The sequence below is a fragment of the Oncorhynchus kisutch genome, linkage group LG6, assembly GCF_002021735.2.
Source record: "Oncorhynchus kisutch isolate 150728-3 linkage group LG6, Okis_V2, whole genome shotgun sequence".
Taxonomy (NCBI): Eukaryota; Metazoa; Chordata; class Actinopteri; order Salmoniformes; family Salmonidae; genus Oncorhynchus; species Oncorhynchus kisutch.
In genome coordinates this window covers 11566591-11583833 of record NC_034179.2, presented here as the reverse complement: position 1 = coordinate 11583833, position 17243 = coordinate 11566591, and the positions used below count along the sequence as shown (strand labels likewise).

The 17243-nt window shown below is 41.6% G+C and overlaps 2 protein-coding genes across 5 annotated transcripts in view; both read left to right on the top strand.

Moving 5' to 3' along the window:
* Positions 1-3488: 3488 nt before the first annotated feature.
* Positions 3489-7920, top strand: c21h18orf32 (chromosome 21 C18orf32 homolog). Its single transcript, XM_020484784.2, has 3 exons — positions 3489-3619; positions 4620-4863; positions 7397-7920. The coding sequence occupies exons 1-3, from the start codon at positions 3498-3500 to the stop codon at positions 7505-7507; spliced, it is 477 nt and encodes a 158-aa protein (XP_020340373.2). The 5' UTR covers positions 3489-3497; the 3' UTR covers positions 7508-7920.
* A 2955-nt stretch (positions 7921-10875) lies between these two features.
* Positions 10876-17243, top strand: part of dym (dymeclin) — a 228912-nt gene continuing 222544 nt past the window's right edge. Inside the window, exons 1-2 of one of the 4 annotated variants that reach the window (XM_020484782.2) lie at positions 10876-11122; positions 12619-12834. In XM_020484782.2, coding sequence (XP_020340371.2) covers positions 12695-12834 — 140 coding nt within the window. In that variant the 5' untranslated portion in view covers positions 10876-11122; positions 12619-12694. The remainder of the gene's footprint in view (positions 11123-12618; positions 12835-17243) is intronic. The other 3 variants (XM_031826159.1, XM_031826158.1, XM_031826157.1) reach the window with 3 other exon arrangements.

Sequence of the window (17243 nt, the reverse complement as noted above, 5' to 3'; positions counted from 1 at the left end):
CCGAGCCTTTCGCCAAATGCAATTCTTGAGGTGGGGTAACTCTGCAAGATCACGGTAGAACCAGGGGACTGAACCTGTTTTTCATTCTCATTTTGGTTATAACCAGAAAGGTTAACATCAGTATTCAGAACATTCTTCCTTAACCACGTCTTAGTAATGACCAACACATCTGGATTGGAGCTGTGAACCCACACTTTCAATTGATCCATTTTAGGTAATAAACTTCTAGTGTTAATGTGCAGAAAACCCAGGCTTTTACTAGAGCAGAAATCAGTTGGGGCAGATATCAGAGCACAAGACAGAATTGGGTCTAGCAACAGTAGATGGGCTGGGGTGTACATGCACATTTCCAGATATCATCAACAGTAGGTGGGCCAGGGTGTACATGCACATTTCCAGATATCATCAACAGTAGGTGGGCCAGGGTGTACATGCACATTTCCAGATATCATCAACAGTAGATGGGCCAGGGTGTACATGCACATTTCCAGATATCATCAACAGTAGGTGGGCCAGGGTGTACATGCACATTTCCAGATATCATCAACAGTAGATGGGCCAGGGTGTACATGCACATTTCCAGATATCATCAACAGTAGGTGGGCCAGAGTGTACATGCACATTTCCAGATATCATCAACAGTAGATGGGCCAAGGTGTACATGCACATTTCCAGATATCATCAACAGTAGGTGGGCCAGGGTGTACATGCACATTTCCAGATATCATCAACAGTAGATGGGCCAGGGTGTACATGCACATTTCCAGATATCATCAACAGTAGGTGGGCCAGGGTGTACATGCACATTTCCAGATATCATCAACAGTAGATGGGCCAAGGTGTACATGCACATTTCCAGATATCATCAACAGTAGGTGGGCCAGGGTGTACATGCACATTTCCAGATATCATCAACAGTAGATGGGCCAGGGTGTACATGCACATTTCCAGATATCATCAACAGTAGGTGGGCCAGGGTGTACATGCACATTTCCAGATATCATCAACAGTAGATGGGCCAGGGTGTACATGCACATTTCCAGAGATCATCAACAGTAGGTGGGCCAGGGTGTACATGCACATTTCCAGATATCATCAACAGTAGATGGGCCAAGGTGTACATGCACATTTCCAGATATCATCAACAGTAGATGGGCCAGGGTGTACATGCACATTTCCAGATATCATCAACAGTAGATGGGCCAGGGTGGACATGCACATTTCCAGATATCATCAACAGTAATACAATCAAAGCACAGCATAGGACAGGGAGAACTCTGCAGTGTTGATTTATGACATCTGACTGTGCATGAGATGGCAACAAGATCATATTATACAGCAATTTCATCAGGAAACAAGAATCCAAAGCCGACGAGAGGTGGTTAGAATAGGATGAGAGGCCAAAAGTCTGTGTAACCAATATAGAGTCAGAGTCCCGAGCGTGGGAATGAACATAGTCTGTCCCACGGTTGGGTAAAGGAAGTTTGTTGTCAACAAAGTATGCAGGAGCCATGAGGCAAATAGCAAAATACACACACACAAAAAAAAGATCTAACTACTTGGGGCTGGCCATTGTAAGTTCAGAGTCACTCGCCCCAACAGTGCGTGTGTGCTGGAGGCGAGCGAAAGCTCGGGAGAGAGGTGGAAGCATGGCCGTGGTACCTGTACCAGACAGGGGGAGACAGACCAGGGCAGACGGTGAACAGAGAGGGGTGAGTGTGGCGGTGGTACCTGTACCAGACAGGGGGAGACAGGCCAGGGCAGACTGTGAACAGAGAGGGGTGAGTGTGGTGGGGGTACCTGTACCAGACAGGGGGAGACAGGCCAGGACAGATGGGGAACAGAGAGAGGGGAGTGTGGTGGAGGAGGTACCTGTACCAGACAGGGGGAGACAGACCAGGGAGAGAGAGGGGAGTGTGGTGGGGATACCTGTACCAGACAGGGGGAGACAGACCAGGGCAGACGGTGAACAGATAACCAGGTGGAATCCAAGCAGCAGTACAGCAGGTAACAGGAGTAGGCGTCACACCCACTTGGGAGAAGCTTTTATTTCTGGAGACAGATTTCTTGCAGAGGATGTCAGTGAATGGTCTTTGAACAGCAGGAGGAGGCTTCAGAGGATGCTTCAAAGACTCCTGCCAGTTGTTGGACCCAAAGACATCAACATATTTTACTTCACACCTTAATGCTAATTGAATTTGTATCTGGTCTGTTCTTGTTCCTGGGAGCCTTAACTCAGCATTCCATCCCAATAAAAAATATATATCATTGTAATGTACTTTATTAATTTTTTTAATAAAAAATTATTATTGGCTTTCAAAAGAGCATCAGACCAAACACTACTCACTCAGTTCCAGGTTGGATGGTGTCCTCGGGTCTCTGTTGTTTGTTTGCCCAGAGCACCCTCCGTATAGCTTGGAAAAATTACTTTGGAAGCAGTAATCTCTCCGGTTGATGTTGGTCAAAATGAGGCTGTAGGTTTGGAGTTTTGATCTGGAGTGAAGGCCATGCTGTGGAGGGTAGCATCCTGCATATGTACCTGCCGGAAAATCCAAGTTTATCTAACTCCAAATCTATCCTTTTGTAAAAAAACACCAATGCAGCTGTGTCTCTCTCTCTGTATGATCAGGACTACATATACTTAAGTATAAAAAGTTCAAGTAAAGGAATAAATAATCAAGCAAACCAGGCTGCACCATTTTCTTGTGTTTTAAATGTATGGATAGCCAGGGGCACACTTCAACACATCTCTTTCATTATTTGTTATTCTTATCTCTTACTTTTTGGGGGGGATTTTCTTAAAACTGCATTGTTGGTTAAGGGCTCGTAAGCATGCAAAATGTTCTATTCCTGTTGCATTCAGCGCTTGTGACAAATACAATTTGATTTGATTAGAAACGTCATTTGAAGTATTTGTGTTTAGTGAGTCCGCCAGATCAGAGGATAGATGTTGTGGTGGCAGCAGCTGCAGAGAAGTACTTGGGTGTACATGATTTTACTGCAGAAGAGTTACAGGATGTTTTGTACCATAGTGTCCTGTCCTCCCAAGCCGTTGGCCTGATGCAGGATCAGATAGGGTAATGTAGTGGAATAGTTGTTTTATTTTTTTAAAATTACTTTTTGAACCTTTATTTAACTAGGCAAGTCAGTTAAGAACAAATTCTTATTTACAATGATGGCCTACCGGGGAACAGTGGGATAGCTGCCTTGATTAAGGGCAAAATGACAGATTTTTAACTTGTCCGCTCAGGGATTCGATCCAGCAACCTTTCGGTTACTGGCCTACCGCCCCAATAGTGATGAGGTTTTTGAATGGGCGTAGGGTTAGTTGGTAGGGTAATATTTTCTTCACAAAGTGTTATGAATTACAATTACAGAGTAGTAGGCTGATACACAGCCAATACAGTAGGAGGCAGCATGCACCTATACCATTTGTTTGCAGACTGACATAATACCAAAGAAGAAGAAGTAGGGACGTCCCAAGGATCCCGGATAGCATGGACCTTTCGGAAAGGTCGTCATTTCAGTATGCGTCTGCGCACAATATCGAAACACTTCCACCGTGGAACGTCCATTCGCTTTTATCAAGAAGGAAAAATCATCATATTTTCAGATTTAGGTAAGCGTCAAAAATCTTTGAATAGCTATTTACAAAGTTTCTAGATATATCAAACCTATGGCATTATTGTAGGCTAACGTTACTCTTAAAGTTGAGTAATGTACGTAGCTGGCTTAGTGGCTAGCTTGCTAGCGTTAGCACGATGAAGATGTCTATTGCCAATTTCTTGATCATATTAGGAGGATAATGAATGTTTTAACTTATAGGACTTACACAAATATAGCAGCCCAAGTGGATGTGCAGCTAAACAGTCTGCCGTGTAGTAGGTTAAGGGGACAAAATGGAACTTTGGTTTTGGTGTTAGGCAGGACAAACCCGTTTTGCATATTTTTGGTATAACATCAAAATAAATAAATCGCAGGAAGTTTTTGGAATAATTCAGCAGTTTTTTACCTGATTAAGTACAATACCATTGGAATTAATGTTACAATATAAACCTTTTTCATAAGTACAAATATTTTACTTTCAGCTTTTTGAAGCTGGTGTACGGAAAGTAAACAACGCAAAAACGAAACTTGAGAACGGGATGCATAGAAATAGCGAACATAGAACAGATCTACAGCTTCTTAGACTTGCTTTCAATGATAAATAAATGTCTTATAGATCTGTCAATGTGAATTTGTTCGGGTCTCCCGAAAAGTTACCTTTGCCAATTGTATGCAACTGCAGCCCGCCTTAGCTCCCCTATGTTCCGTCATGAACACCCCCCAAAAATTAGTAGTGTTGCTGTTCAGGCAAGGGATAGCATCAGGGACTATGTGCTATACTGTCTGTGCATAATGTGATCTTGTTTACTTGCCCCATATCACATGTTCTCATTTCCTCTCACCAGAGATAAGCCCAAAATATTATTTGTCTAAAAAAGTCCACTATTGCTTCCTGTGCAATTCAACAGGGACAACTTTTAGGCACTATGTGGATAAGAGCGGCCATTTAGCATACTAAATGAAACAACCTTTGTTTAATGTTTGACTTTGTTTTCTCTGCCCCTCTGTTGCAGGTTGCCCTTTGACCTGTCCCGTGTAGCTACAGTGATGGTCTGCATTCCCTGCATCGTCATTCCAGTCCTCTTGTGGGTGTACAAGAGGTTCCTTGAACCAATCATCTACCCCTTCATTGGTCCAATCATAAGCCGATTCTGGCCAACAAGGAAAGCTGTCCAGGAGAGTGGCATAGGAACTGGTGACGTGAAAGCCAGTGAAAAGAGCAATGGTTGTCCAGTGATGAGCAATGGAGCATGCAAGGTAATACACCTGTTATTGGATTGTGGACTGTGCCATCACTTATAGCAATCTCCAGTGACCAAGCCCCAGACCGGCTACACATGCTGGAGGAAGTCATGACACACATTGTAATATGCATGACACCAATACATATACATGCATAGTGTCCATAGGCAGATGGGTTGCATCCCACAACGTTAACAGTGTTCTAGAATACAATACATTCTGAAAGTATTTACACCCCTTGAATGATGTTACGTTACAGCCTGATTCTAAAATGGATTAAATTGTTGTTTTTCCCCCCTCAATCTTCACACTGCCCCATAATGACAAAGCAAATTACATTTTTCCAAATTGATAAACAATACCTTTATAGTACTCTTTATTTTTTACAATTTTTTAAATTGTAGAATAATAGTGAACATATCAAAACTATGAATTAACACATGGAATCATGTAGTAACCAAAAAAAAGTGTTAAACAAATCAAAATATATTTCATATTTGAGATTCTTCAAAGTAGCCATCCTTTGCCTTGATGACAGCTTTGCACAGTGATATCACATTACATAAGTATTCAGACCCTTTACTCAGTACTTTGTTAAAACACCTTTGGCAGTGATTACAGCCTCGAGTCTTCTTGGGTGTGACGCTACAAGCTTGGCAGACCTGTATTTGGGGAGTTTCTCCCATTCTTCTCTGCAGATCCTCTCAAGCTCTGTCAGGTTGGATGGGGAGCGTCTCTGCACAGCTATTTTTTTGTCTCTCCAGAGATGTTCGGTCGGGTTCAAGTCCGGGCTCTGGCTGGGCAACTCGAGGACATTCAGAGACTTGTCTCGAAGCCACCCTTGTATTGTCTTGGCTGTGTGCTTAGGGTCGTTGTTCTGTTGGAAGGTGAACCTTCCCCCCAGTCTGAGATTCTCCCCCGATTGGTCCGTTTGGCCAGGCAGCCAGCTCTAGGGAGAGTTGGTGGTTCCAAATCTCTTCCATTTAAGAATGATGGAGGCCACTCTGTTCTTGTGGACCTTCAATGCTGCAGACATTTTTTGGTACCCTTCCCCAGATCTGTACCTCAAAATAATCCTGTCTCGGAGCTTTACGGACAATTCCTTCAACCTCTCATTGCTTGGTTTTTGCTCTGACATGCACTGTCAACTGTGGGACCTTATATAGACAGGTGTGTGCCTTTCCAAATCATGTCCAATCAATTGAATTTACCACAGGTGGACTCTAAACAAGTTGTAGAAACATCTTAAGGATGATCAATGGAAACAGGATGCACCTGAGCTCAATTTCGAGTCTCATAGCAAAGGGTCTGATTTCTTATGTAAATAAGGTATTTCTGTTTCAATTTTTCTTAAAACCTGTTTTCACTTTGTTATTATGGGGTATTGTGTGTAGATTAATGAGGGGTAAAAATAACTTATTCAATTTTTAGAATAAGGCTGCAACGTAACAAAATGTTAAGTCAATGTGTCTGAATGCACTGTTGGTCTGGCATTTCCAAGACTAATGCATGCATGTCGCAGAACGTAAATCTTTCGTTTGTTCCTTTAGATAATGTTGACTGATTTGTTGGATTCAACAGCATCCCACTTACTTTAGAGCAAGTTATTCAATCGGGAGTCCGCAGAGGTACTGCAGGTGGTCTGCAAAAAAATTATATATAAAAAATAATAATTTTAATGTTTTTTGAATATGGCAAAATAAAATAAATTTTGAATTACATACCTACAGTACAAAATAGAATATCCTATTTCTGATGATGTCAACTTTATTTCTCAACTCCTAATGTTGAGCAAATTACACCCACTGGAGAATCTGACATGGGCTTTGAAAAATCACCTACAGATAGCCTATTGACTGGTAGCCTGTTGACTGGTAGCCTATTGACTGGTAGCCTGTTGACTGGTAGCCTATTGACTGGTAGCCTATTGACTGGTAGCCTGTTGACTGGTAGCCTATTGACTGGTAGCCTGTTGACTGGTAGCCTATTGACTGGTAGCCTGTTGACTGGTAGCCTATTGACTGGTAGCCTGTTGACTGGTAGCCTATTGACTGGTAGCCTGTTGACTGGTAGCCTATTGACTGGTAGCCTATTGACTGGTAGCCTATTGACTGGTAGCCTACCAGTCAATAGGCTACCAGTCAACAGGCTACCAGTCAACAGGCTACCAGTCAACAGGCTACCAGTCAATGGGCGGCAAGTGGCGCTGGCTGCTAGCAAGCTTTTTTGACATGGATATTTTATTTAACCATCTGAACAGCTGCTCTTAATGTGTTTGGAGTTACCTTTCAATCTTATTAGTTATTAGCTGTTAGTTTACACTTCCAATCATAATATGTTGATAACTTCTCCTTGCCATTCAGCTGATGGTAGACAATAAAAAATAAACCTTTTTTTGTTTGTTAACATATGATGCTATGCAGGGGTTCCATGGGCAAGAACAGGTTGAATACCCCTGCTATAGAGTGAACATGTTGTTTACAGGGCTTCTAGACTGTTGCTACTTCTGTTGTCAATTGTTAACTATTGAAGCCATCTCTCTTTTCAGACTGAAGTCAATGGTGTTGCTGCAAATGGGCCGGCTGCAAATGGTGTTGCTGCAAATGGGCCGGCTGCAAATGGGCCGGCTTCTCCAGTATCTGACAAGAAGACTGACTAACATTTCACCAGTTTTTCAACTGTGAAAATATTTGAATACAATATGGAGAACTTAACTTTACCGTTCTTATTTTCTGAAATTGACTAATGTGGGCTCTTTTAATGCTGGCCTGGATTTAACATAGCAACACATATTGTACATTTTCCGTAATGCTCATTTCAGTTGTTTTGAGGAATAGAATATTTCTGCCTTTGTTTTATCATGCTTGATTCCCTCATGTATTTATTATAACAGATACAATACCTACTTCTTTATAGTATTAAGTACATGTTTAATTTTCTAATTCCGAAATTAATTATTAGCAATGATTAAAAAGGACATTTAAACACATTCCGACCTTGTGATTTTTAAGCATTTGCTTTTTCCCCCTTTTATGTGCAATGTATAAATAAACCTATGGATTACTATCATTGTTTTTGCTCTCCTAGTGGATCTCATTTAGCCTGGTCTCAACGGTTTATACTCTTAACCTTTTATTTAACCAGGCTGGTCAATAAAGAACTAATTCTTATTTACAATGAAGGTGTGGCAAGAGGCAAAACCCTGAAAAAACAATGTAAGACAAAATGGACAACAGACAGACACTGGCAACAGCACAAATACAACAGCAAACAGTGTGTGAAGTAAAACAACATTCTTCATTAAATAAGACAATGCAAAGTAGTGACATCGGGTGACAAATAGAAACTACAACATCTTAACGACCTGATCATCTATTTGTACTTTGGGTCACCAGGTCCTGGAGTTTTAGGTTGGCTTGGAGGGAATTCCAAGACCAGGGATCTGAGTAATGACAATATCTTTATCCGTGCTCACTTCTAATATTCGGGACTGTTGGCAAGATCTGAGCTTGTATGTGTGTTTATTTTGAGCTGGAATTATATATAAAAGGCAGATTTATTAAAAAGGCCTATATATATATATATTCTGACCTGGCCAAGATAAACCGTGGGGCAAAATCAGCCACCAATTGTGCAAGTTCTCCTACTTAAAAAGATGAGAGGCCTGTAATTTTCATCATAGGTACACTTCAACTATGACAGACAAAATGAGAAAAGAAATCCAGAAAATCACATTGTTGGATTTTTAATTAATTAATTTGCAAATTATGGTGGAAAACTTTTGTTATTGACCAAATACTTATTTATCTCAATACTTTGTTATATACCCTTTGTTGGCAATGACAGAGGTCAAGTCTTCACAAGGTTTTCACACACTGTTGCTGGTATTTTGGCCCATTCCTCCATGCAGATCTCCTCTAGAGCAGTGATGTTTTGGGGCTGTTGCTGGGCAACACGGACTTTCAACTGCGACCTGGCCAAGATAAAGCAAAGCAGTGGGACAAAATCAAACAACCCAGAGTTACATATAAACATACAGTCAATAACACATTAGAAAAAAAAGTTATGTGAAATCCATGGATTAGAGCCTCATGAATTAATTTAAATTGACTGATTTCCTAATATGAACTGTAACTCGTAAACAGTTTATTGTTGCATTTTATATTTTTGTTCAGTATAGTATCACCATAGTACAACACAGGGAAAAGTTCAATGAATAAACTATTTTCTGGTGGCAAACAAAAACATAATAATAAAACCCAATACTCGGTTTGTGTTTCCTTGCAAGGTCCTCTACATGGGTGGTGAAGCTCAACTTCTCATCCACCCAATCTCCCAGATATCTGTCTTGCTCTATAGAATGTTCTTCCAAGCTTGTAATTACAAAATGCTATGCATTATGTGAATGAGTGCTCGGCAGTGTCAACTCATTTTTATGTATTTATTTATTTTACTAGGCAAGTCAGTTAAGAACAAATTCTTATTTTCAATGACGGCCTAGGAACAGTGGGTTAACTGCCTTTTTAGGGGCAGAACGGCAGATTTGTACCTTGTCAGCTCGGGGATTTGAACCTTCCAGTTACTAGTCCAACGCTCTAACCACTAGGCTACCCTGCCGCCCTAAAAGGGGCTTGTTTATCTTTAACCCTATCAAATAATCCACCTATCAAGAAAATGTCGATTAAAATAGTTTTTCTCAGTTACCACACCTGTGAATCAACCAGAAGTGGTTTAGGGAACTGTTCATCTTTTTTTTCCACACTAAAACATTCACTAACATTTTTAAGGATTATTCACATAATCAACTATAGATTTGAAGTAGTCGTCTGCTTTCAGTTTTAAGGTTCGTAGAGCCACAACCTGATTCTGATGGTGTTTAAAAGCCATCCAATCATCAGCTGAATCAGACCTTACTTTAGCGCACAAAGCATTCTGTTTCTTTACGAGTTCAGTTAGTTCATCTGAGAACCAGGGGTTGTCTCTGCCCTTCTGTCTTGTTTGAAAGAGCCATGCTTGTTGCACACACCATGAAATGCTTTATGGAAGTAAAAGGCTAATTCAACTGTATTCCAGGCACCGTGCTTCTACACCTGCATTGCTTGCTGTTTGGGGTTTTAGGCTGGGTTTCTGTACAGCACTTTGAGATATCAGCTGATGTACGAATGGCTATATAAATAAATTTGATTTGATTTGATTGGAATAATCCCTCCAAATAACCTGAGTGTCAAACTGCTTCCAGTTTCTTTTCACGATGATATGTGGAGGTAGGTTAGGAATTTTACCATCCCTCACACAGGCAGCAGCACAGTGGTGACTTATACTGTATCATTAGCAACAAAAAAAACACCAGAATAATTAAAACAATGTGGAGTGTTGTTTAAAAACAATTTTAGAGGACACTTTGCATTGAACTGTGTTACATTGTTAAGTCTAACCAGCTCCATTGCTGTCATTATCAAGCCAGACATGACAATTCCATAACGAGTTGCCAAGAGAGCAGAAACAGACCAGCACCCAGGCTTGATCACATTGCAGCCTATAATAATTTGCTCATCTGTTATTTCTCATATATGATGGGGATAAAGTAACCCCATCAGACAACACTATCATAACCATAATAGGATAAAATATCAAGTCCTTCACAGACACACTAGGCTTGGAGTAAAAAGCACGCTCAGTGAAGAATCTCCATTTAAATCGTTTTTTAGTCCAGCACTGTGTCCGGAACATGTCCCACAGAGTTTTTGCTGCATCAATTGAGTCGCTTGACCTCTAGCTACTAGGGCCAGCGATGGAGAAATATCTGTGACCCCTACGCTAGTTACAGTAACTAAGGTTATATTCCTTAGCCACTGCAATTTTAAAATGTTTAAAAAAAACGGTTTGAAGAAGATTCATGCCTTGCTAAGGAACTGCCCCCATCAGAGTTTAGGGCGGAACATTCCAGAGTGAACGTTTCAGATAGAAAAATAATGTCTAGAATCGTCTCGGCTTTGACAGTTTACTGTGTTGATTCCGTTCTACGCATTTCTATCTTCAACGTATTGACGTTACCCTTCCGCTCAACTGTCAGAGTGACGTTCACTTCACGCAAGTCTGTGGCGACGTGGAAATATGGTGGAAGGGGACTAGAGTAAAGTCGGAGCTTTCTCAAATTCTTTATTTAGTAAACATTTGTTTATCATTGACCTTTACAGCTATAGCAACCGTTCAACCTAAGCAGAAGACTGTCAAGAACCTGGGAGAAGAACGCGAGATAGGTGCCACGAGAGCTGTGAGCTGATGCTATGTGGCTAGATAGCTAGCATAACTTAGTTGTTAGCTCACTACCCAGACATAGCCAACTAGTTCATCTATGAATTAGCTAGCTAGCGTGTTATTGTAATCTCATGTCAGTTATAAATTCAGTTTCACAACCTTGTAGGAAGCGTGTCTCTAACCGCTGCATTTAGACCGTTTGATGAGCTAACGTTAGCTAGCTGCAGCTAGGTGGTGAAGTACGTAAAGTACGTAAAGTAGCGTTAGTTAGCTAGCTTGCTATCTATTAAGCAAGTCCATTAACACCTTTCTGCATTAACCAATGACGTTACTTGTCTGGTCAATATTTATTTTTTACTGAAAATGTATCCCTACTGTAACTGTCAGACACCGATGTGCAAGGAGTGTGAAACGCAGTTTTGCTGCTGCTGCTTGTAGCTAGCTGGCTAACTAGTTAGGTTGCTATAGACTAGCTAGCAAGTCCATGGACACCTTTCTGTATTAACTAGCTAATACTTTAATGTCTGGTCGATATTTATGATTATTTTGTAAACTTAAAATGTATAGATAACTCTGTCACAGATGTGGCACTATTGCTGAAGGCCATGACATGGGTGTGATCAAATGAATGTGTGTACTAAAGGTGTGTAAGCAAACCGTAAGTCGATGGGCCAAACTCATCCTGTATTGCACCAGGTATGTTGAACAATGAACATGCCACGTAATGCATCACTATGCACCAGGCAGTCAATGTTTGTCACCTTACATGCATTGTGTGACAAAGTCAGCGCGTACACTTAAATGAATTCAGCCTGTCACGTTTGGAAGGAAGCCTGATGTCATGACACCTTGCTCCCAGTGGTTCAGTATAAACAGATCCCTAACAGCGAACCTGTTTGGGACAAGAGCATATTCATCAACAGCAGGCGACAGCCGAGTCAGTATGTTCACATTCTGCCAAATGGGTCATATTTCCAAAATCAAGACAAGCTCACAAAAAGCTTCCAAACAGGGCAGAAATCCTCAAGGCATATTCTGTGAAGGATATGAGGATGCAACCAGACAGATAGATGTGCGTCATGAGCCAGATTTGGGCCCGAATGTAATTAGGTCAGTCAGTTAAATAAGAAAAAATAAAATTTCTCAGATGCCATGCATGTTGCTGACTACTGGTGGTGTGAGTAGAGTTGGCTAAGTTTCATAGCTTTGCAATGCATAATTTGATGCAGCAAGTGGATCATTGCTGACTCCACAGCCAATGTCAAATGTAAACAGCTCTCACCAGGGAACAGGGAGATTTTTCTAGATCAGAAGTATTCCTAAGTCTCAGGTAGAGGAGAGGATTGCTAAACGTCATAGGTACCCAGTCATTTAGAATTAGAAGTCAGGATTTTGTCATATTTCCTGTTTCATGAACCAAACCTATTTTATTCTATCAGATTCAGATAAGTAGACCTAATGTGTGTAGCGGATGAGCGAGTAGCCTAATCTCTTCTTGGTTCTCTTCCCCAGTACAGTGCCCAGTGTGGTAGTGGGAGATGAGGCAGTGAGAAAGAGAGCCTCTCCTCAGACCCCGTGTACTCAGGAGATGGGAGCCAACACCAGCCAGGTCAGTGACCTGTGTGAGAACCAGAGCCTCAGGACCCTGATCGGAACAGAGTCCATCTCAGAGAATGATCCCTTCTGGAACCAGCTCATCTCTTTCACCTTCATCAGTCCCACTAGCAGGTAATAACATGATCATCTGAATGATTAAAGTAGCAGTACTAAACTCAGCCCAAAAATATACATCCTCTCACTGTCAACTGCGTTTATTTTCAGCAAACTTAACATGTGTAAATATTTGTATGAACATAAGATTCAACAACTGAGACATAAACTGAACAAGTTCCACAGACATGTGACTAACAGAAATGGAATAATGTGTCCCTGAACAAAGGTGGGGTCAAAATCAAAAGTAACAGTCAGTATCTGGTGTGGTCACCAGCTGCATTAAGTACTGCAGTGCATCTCCTCTTTGTGGACTACACCAGATTTGCCAGTTTTTACTGTGAGATGTTACCCCACTCTTCCACCAAGGCACCTGCAAGTTCCCGGACATTTCTGGGGGGAATGGCCGTAGCCCTCACCCTCCGATCCAACAGGTCCCAGACGTGCTCAATGGAATTGAGATCCGGGCTCTTCGCTGGCCATGGCAGAACACTGACATTCCTATCTTGCAGGAAATCACGCACAGAACGATTAGTATGGCTGGTGGCATTGTCATGCTGGAGGGTCATGTCAGGATGAGCCTGCAGGAAGGTTACCACATGAGGGAGGAGGATGTTTTCCCTGTAACGCATAGCGTTGAGATGGTCTGCAATCACAACAAGCTCAGTCCGATGATGCTGTGACACACCGCCCCAGACCATGACGAACCCTCCACCTCCAAATCGATCCTACTCCAGAGTACAGGCCTCGGTGTAACGCTCATTCCTTCTACGATAAACGTGAATCCGACCATCACCCCTGGTGAGACAAAACCGCTACTTGTCAGTGAAGAGCGCTTTTTTCCAGTCCTGTCTGTTCCAGCGACGGTGGGTTTGTACCCATAGGCGACGTTGTTACTGGTGTACCTGTCCCGCAGGTGTGATGATCGTCTGTACCGATCCTGTGCAGGTGTTGTCACACGTGGTGTGCCACTGCGAGGACGATCAGTTGTCCACCCTGTCTCCCTGTAGCACTGTCTTAGGCGTCTCAGTACGGATATTGCAATTTATTGCCCTGGCCACATCTGCAGTCCTCATGCCTCCTTGCAGCATGCCTAAGGCACGTTCACCCAGATGAGCAGGGACCCTGGGCATCTTTCTTTTTGGTGTTTTTCAGAGTCAGTAGAAATGCCTCTTAGTGTCCTAAGTTTTCATAACTGTGACCTTAATCGCCTACCGTCTGTAAGCTGTTAGTGTCTTAACGACTGTTCCACAGGTGCATGTTCATTAATTGTTTATGGTCATTGAACAAGCATGGGAAACAGTGTTTAAAACCTTTACAATAAAGATCTATGAAGTTATTTGGATTTTTAGGAATTATCTTTGAAAGACAGAGTCCTGAAAATGGGATGTTTATTTTTTTGCTGTGTTTAGCATGGTCCCAGGTTAGTTTGTGCTGTACAACCAACTCCTATGGTCATTGATATGACACAGACTACCCTGTTCATCCCCTCCATCAGGGAAGAACATGTTAAAGTAGCAGGCAACTAGTTGGTTGTGCTCAGGGGTGAAAGTAGATTTTATTTAGTACCAGTACACGACACCCAAGGACGCGCATATGTTTTTCATAGAATTCCATGTAGAACTCCTAATCATTTCATTTGACCTCTGTGGGCCTAGTAAAGATTTGTCATATCACTTTCAACATGTACACTGAACCAAAAAATATGAACGCACTTAGTGTTGGTCCCATGTTTCATGAGCTGAAATAAAAGATCCCAGAAATGTTCCGTATGCTCAGTAAGCTTATTTCTCTCAACTTTTCTTAACAAATTTTGTTTACATCCCTGTTAGTGAACGTTTCTCCTTTGCAAAAGATCATCCATCAACCTAACACGTGCATATTTGCCAAGTGTGTCATATAAGCAGCATGATCGTTACGTAGGTGCACCTTGTGCTGGGGACAATGCAATTGGCATACTGACTGTAGGAATGTCCACTAGAGCTGTTGCCAGAGAATTTAATATGAATTTCTCTACCATAAGCCACCTCCAACATTGTTTTAGAGAATTTAGCAGTACGTCCAACCCGCCTCACAACCGCAGTCCACGTGTATGGCATCGTGTGGGCGAGCAATTTCCTGATGTCAACATTTGTGAACAGAGTGCCCCATGGTGGGGTTATGGTATGGCCATTCATCCGCCACCATCACCTCATGTTTCAGCATGATAAAGCACGTCCCCATGTTGCAAGGATCTGGACACATTTCCTGGAAGCTGAAAATGTCCCTGTTCTTCAATGGACTGCGTACTCACCAGACATGTCACCCCTTTGATCACGTTTGGGATGCTCTGGATTGACGAGTACGACAGTATGTTCCAGTTCCCGCCAAGATCGAGAAACTTTGCACAGCCATTGAAGAGGAGTGGGACAACATTCCACAGTCCACAATCAACAGCCTGATCAACTCTATGGGAAGGAGATTCATTGTGCAGAATGAGGCAAATGGTGGTCACACCAGATACTCACTGGTTTTCTGATACCTTTTCAGAGTATTCAGACCTCTTCACTTTTTCCACATTTTGTTTGGTTACAGCCTTATTCTAAAATGGATTAAATTAAAATGTTTCCTCATCGATCTCCACTCAATACCACATAATGACAAAGCGAAAACAGAAATACCTTATTTATATAAGTATTCACACACTTTGCTATGAGACTTTAAATTGAGCTCAGGTGTATCCTGTTTCCAGTTATTATCCTTGATGTTTCTGCAACTTGATTGGAATCCAGCTGTGGTAAATTCAATTGATTGGACATGATTTGGAAAGGCACTCACCTGTCTATATAAGGACTTGTCCATAGAGCTCCGAGACAGGCTTGTGTCAAGGCACACATTTCTGCAGCATTGAACACATGTGGCATGTATATATATATATACATATATATATATATATATATATATATACATATATAGCATGGTGGTGGCAGCATCATGCTGTGAGACTAGTCAAGATCGAAGGAAAGATGAAAGGAGCAAAGTACAGAGCGATTCTTGATGAAAACCTGCCCCAGAGCACCTTCCAACAGGACAACAACCCAAAGCACACAGCCAAGACAACACAGGAGTGCTATAATGCCAACTCCTTATCACTCAATGAAACAATGACACAAACAGAACCAGTCTAGACAACCACAACAATTACAATTCAATTGGTTTAAACAAATAGGCTAAAGGAATCCATGCAATGGGTACTAGGTTACTTTAGTAGCCCAGTCCCAGATCTGTTTGCTTTATAGCCAACTCCTTGCAGCAATGACCATGGGGGTTGGCAAGATGACACAAACAGATCTGGGACCAGGCTAATCAAATAGGCCAGGTTAGATGATGTATTCTCTTAATCCTATTTGTTTAATCACATTGAAAAGGAATTTTTTGAAATACAGGTGGTGTTGTCACACAGAATTACATGTTTCTCCTGAAACAGGACATGTGTTTTAGTAGATCAAACAAAAGGTTTGTAATGTTTACCATGGCTTCACTGCACCCTAACCTCTTTCCCAGTTACGTTGTTAACTGTCTAATACATACACACTGTGCTTTTGAACTCTGGTTCGAACACATTTTTTCCCTCTGTTACCTTGACGATAAGTTATTCTTGGCCCGTCAACATCAGCTAAGGTGCAGCAACAGAGGGTAGGTTTTAGTTAACTTCTTCCCAAGTCAAACAGCTTTTATGTTACTATTTGTAGACCTCAGCTGACTTGCTGTAATGATCTAACTGACTATATGATCTGGTGTGACGGGTAGTATAGTTGACCTTAAAGACGCAACCCAGATATTTTAGAAATGTTCCTGTTGAAAAACAATATCCCACGTATAAATAGACTAATGTACATACTTTTTGTTGTTGTACTTTTATTTTTTTTCTCCCCAATTTCGCAGTGGTGGAAAAAGTACCCGATTTGTCATACTTGAGTAAAAGTAAAGATACCTCTGGTCTGTAGTGACACCTCAAGCACTGCAAAGCATTGCCTTAGACTGCTGAGCCACTCGGGAGGCCTGTAATGTACTCGCTTATCGGTTGAAAAATAATTTGTATTCGAAATATCTAATACTCTAATTATATTTCCATGAATGAGTGTTGTGACTATACACACTGCTTGACAGTAGAGTGCACAATGGAATATCAGTGATAGTAAAATGGATGAACTTGAGTTTGTTAGCTGACACTGATTTAGTCAGTTCACAAGTGGAAGGATTGCAGTTTAATTGTCCCTGGTAAAGGAAGGACCATAGCTATCTTATGTGAACTCTTGAGATACAGTGCTTGCCAATATCAGATCAAGAGCTGCTGTGGCTGCTGTAATGGAGTTGATCTTGCTTCTACATCTGCATTGCTTACGCTTTGGGGTTTTAGGCTGGGTTCTGTATAGGCACTTTGTGAC

What these genes read in the sequence shown, in the direction of transcription:
- c21h18orf32 (XM_020484784.2), top strand. Translation starts at nt 3,498, where the DNA reads ATGGACCTTTCGGAAAGGTCGTCATTTCAGTATGCGTCTGCGCACAAT. An exon ending in CATCATATTTTCAGATTTAG is followed by an intron (nt 3,620 to 4,619) that starts GTAAGCGTCAAA and finishes CCTCTGTTGCAG; the next exon opens with GTTGCCCTTTGACCTGTCCC. An exon ending in TGAGCAATGGAGCATGCAAG is followed by an intron (nt 4,864 to 7,396) that starts GTAATACACCTG and finishes CTCTCTTTTCAG; the next exon opens with ACTGAAGTCAATGGTGTTGC.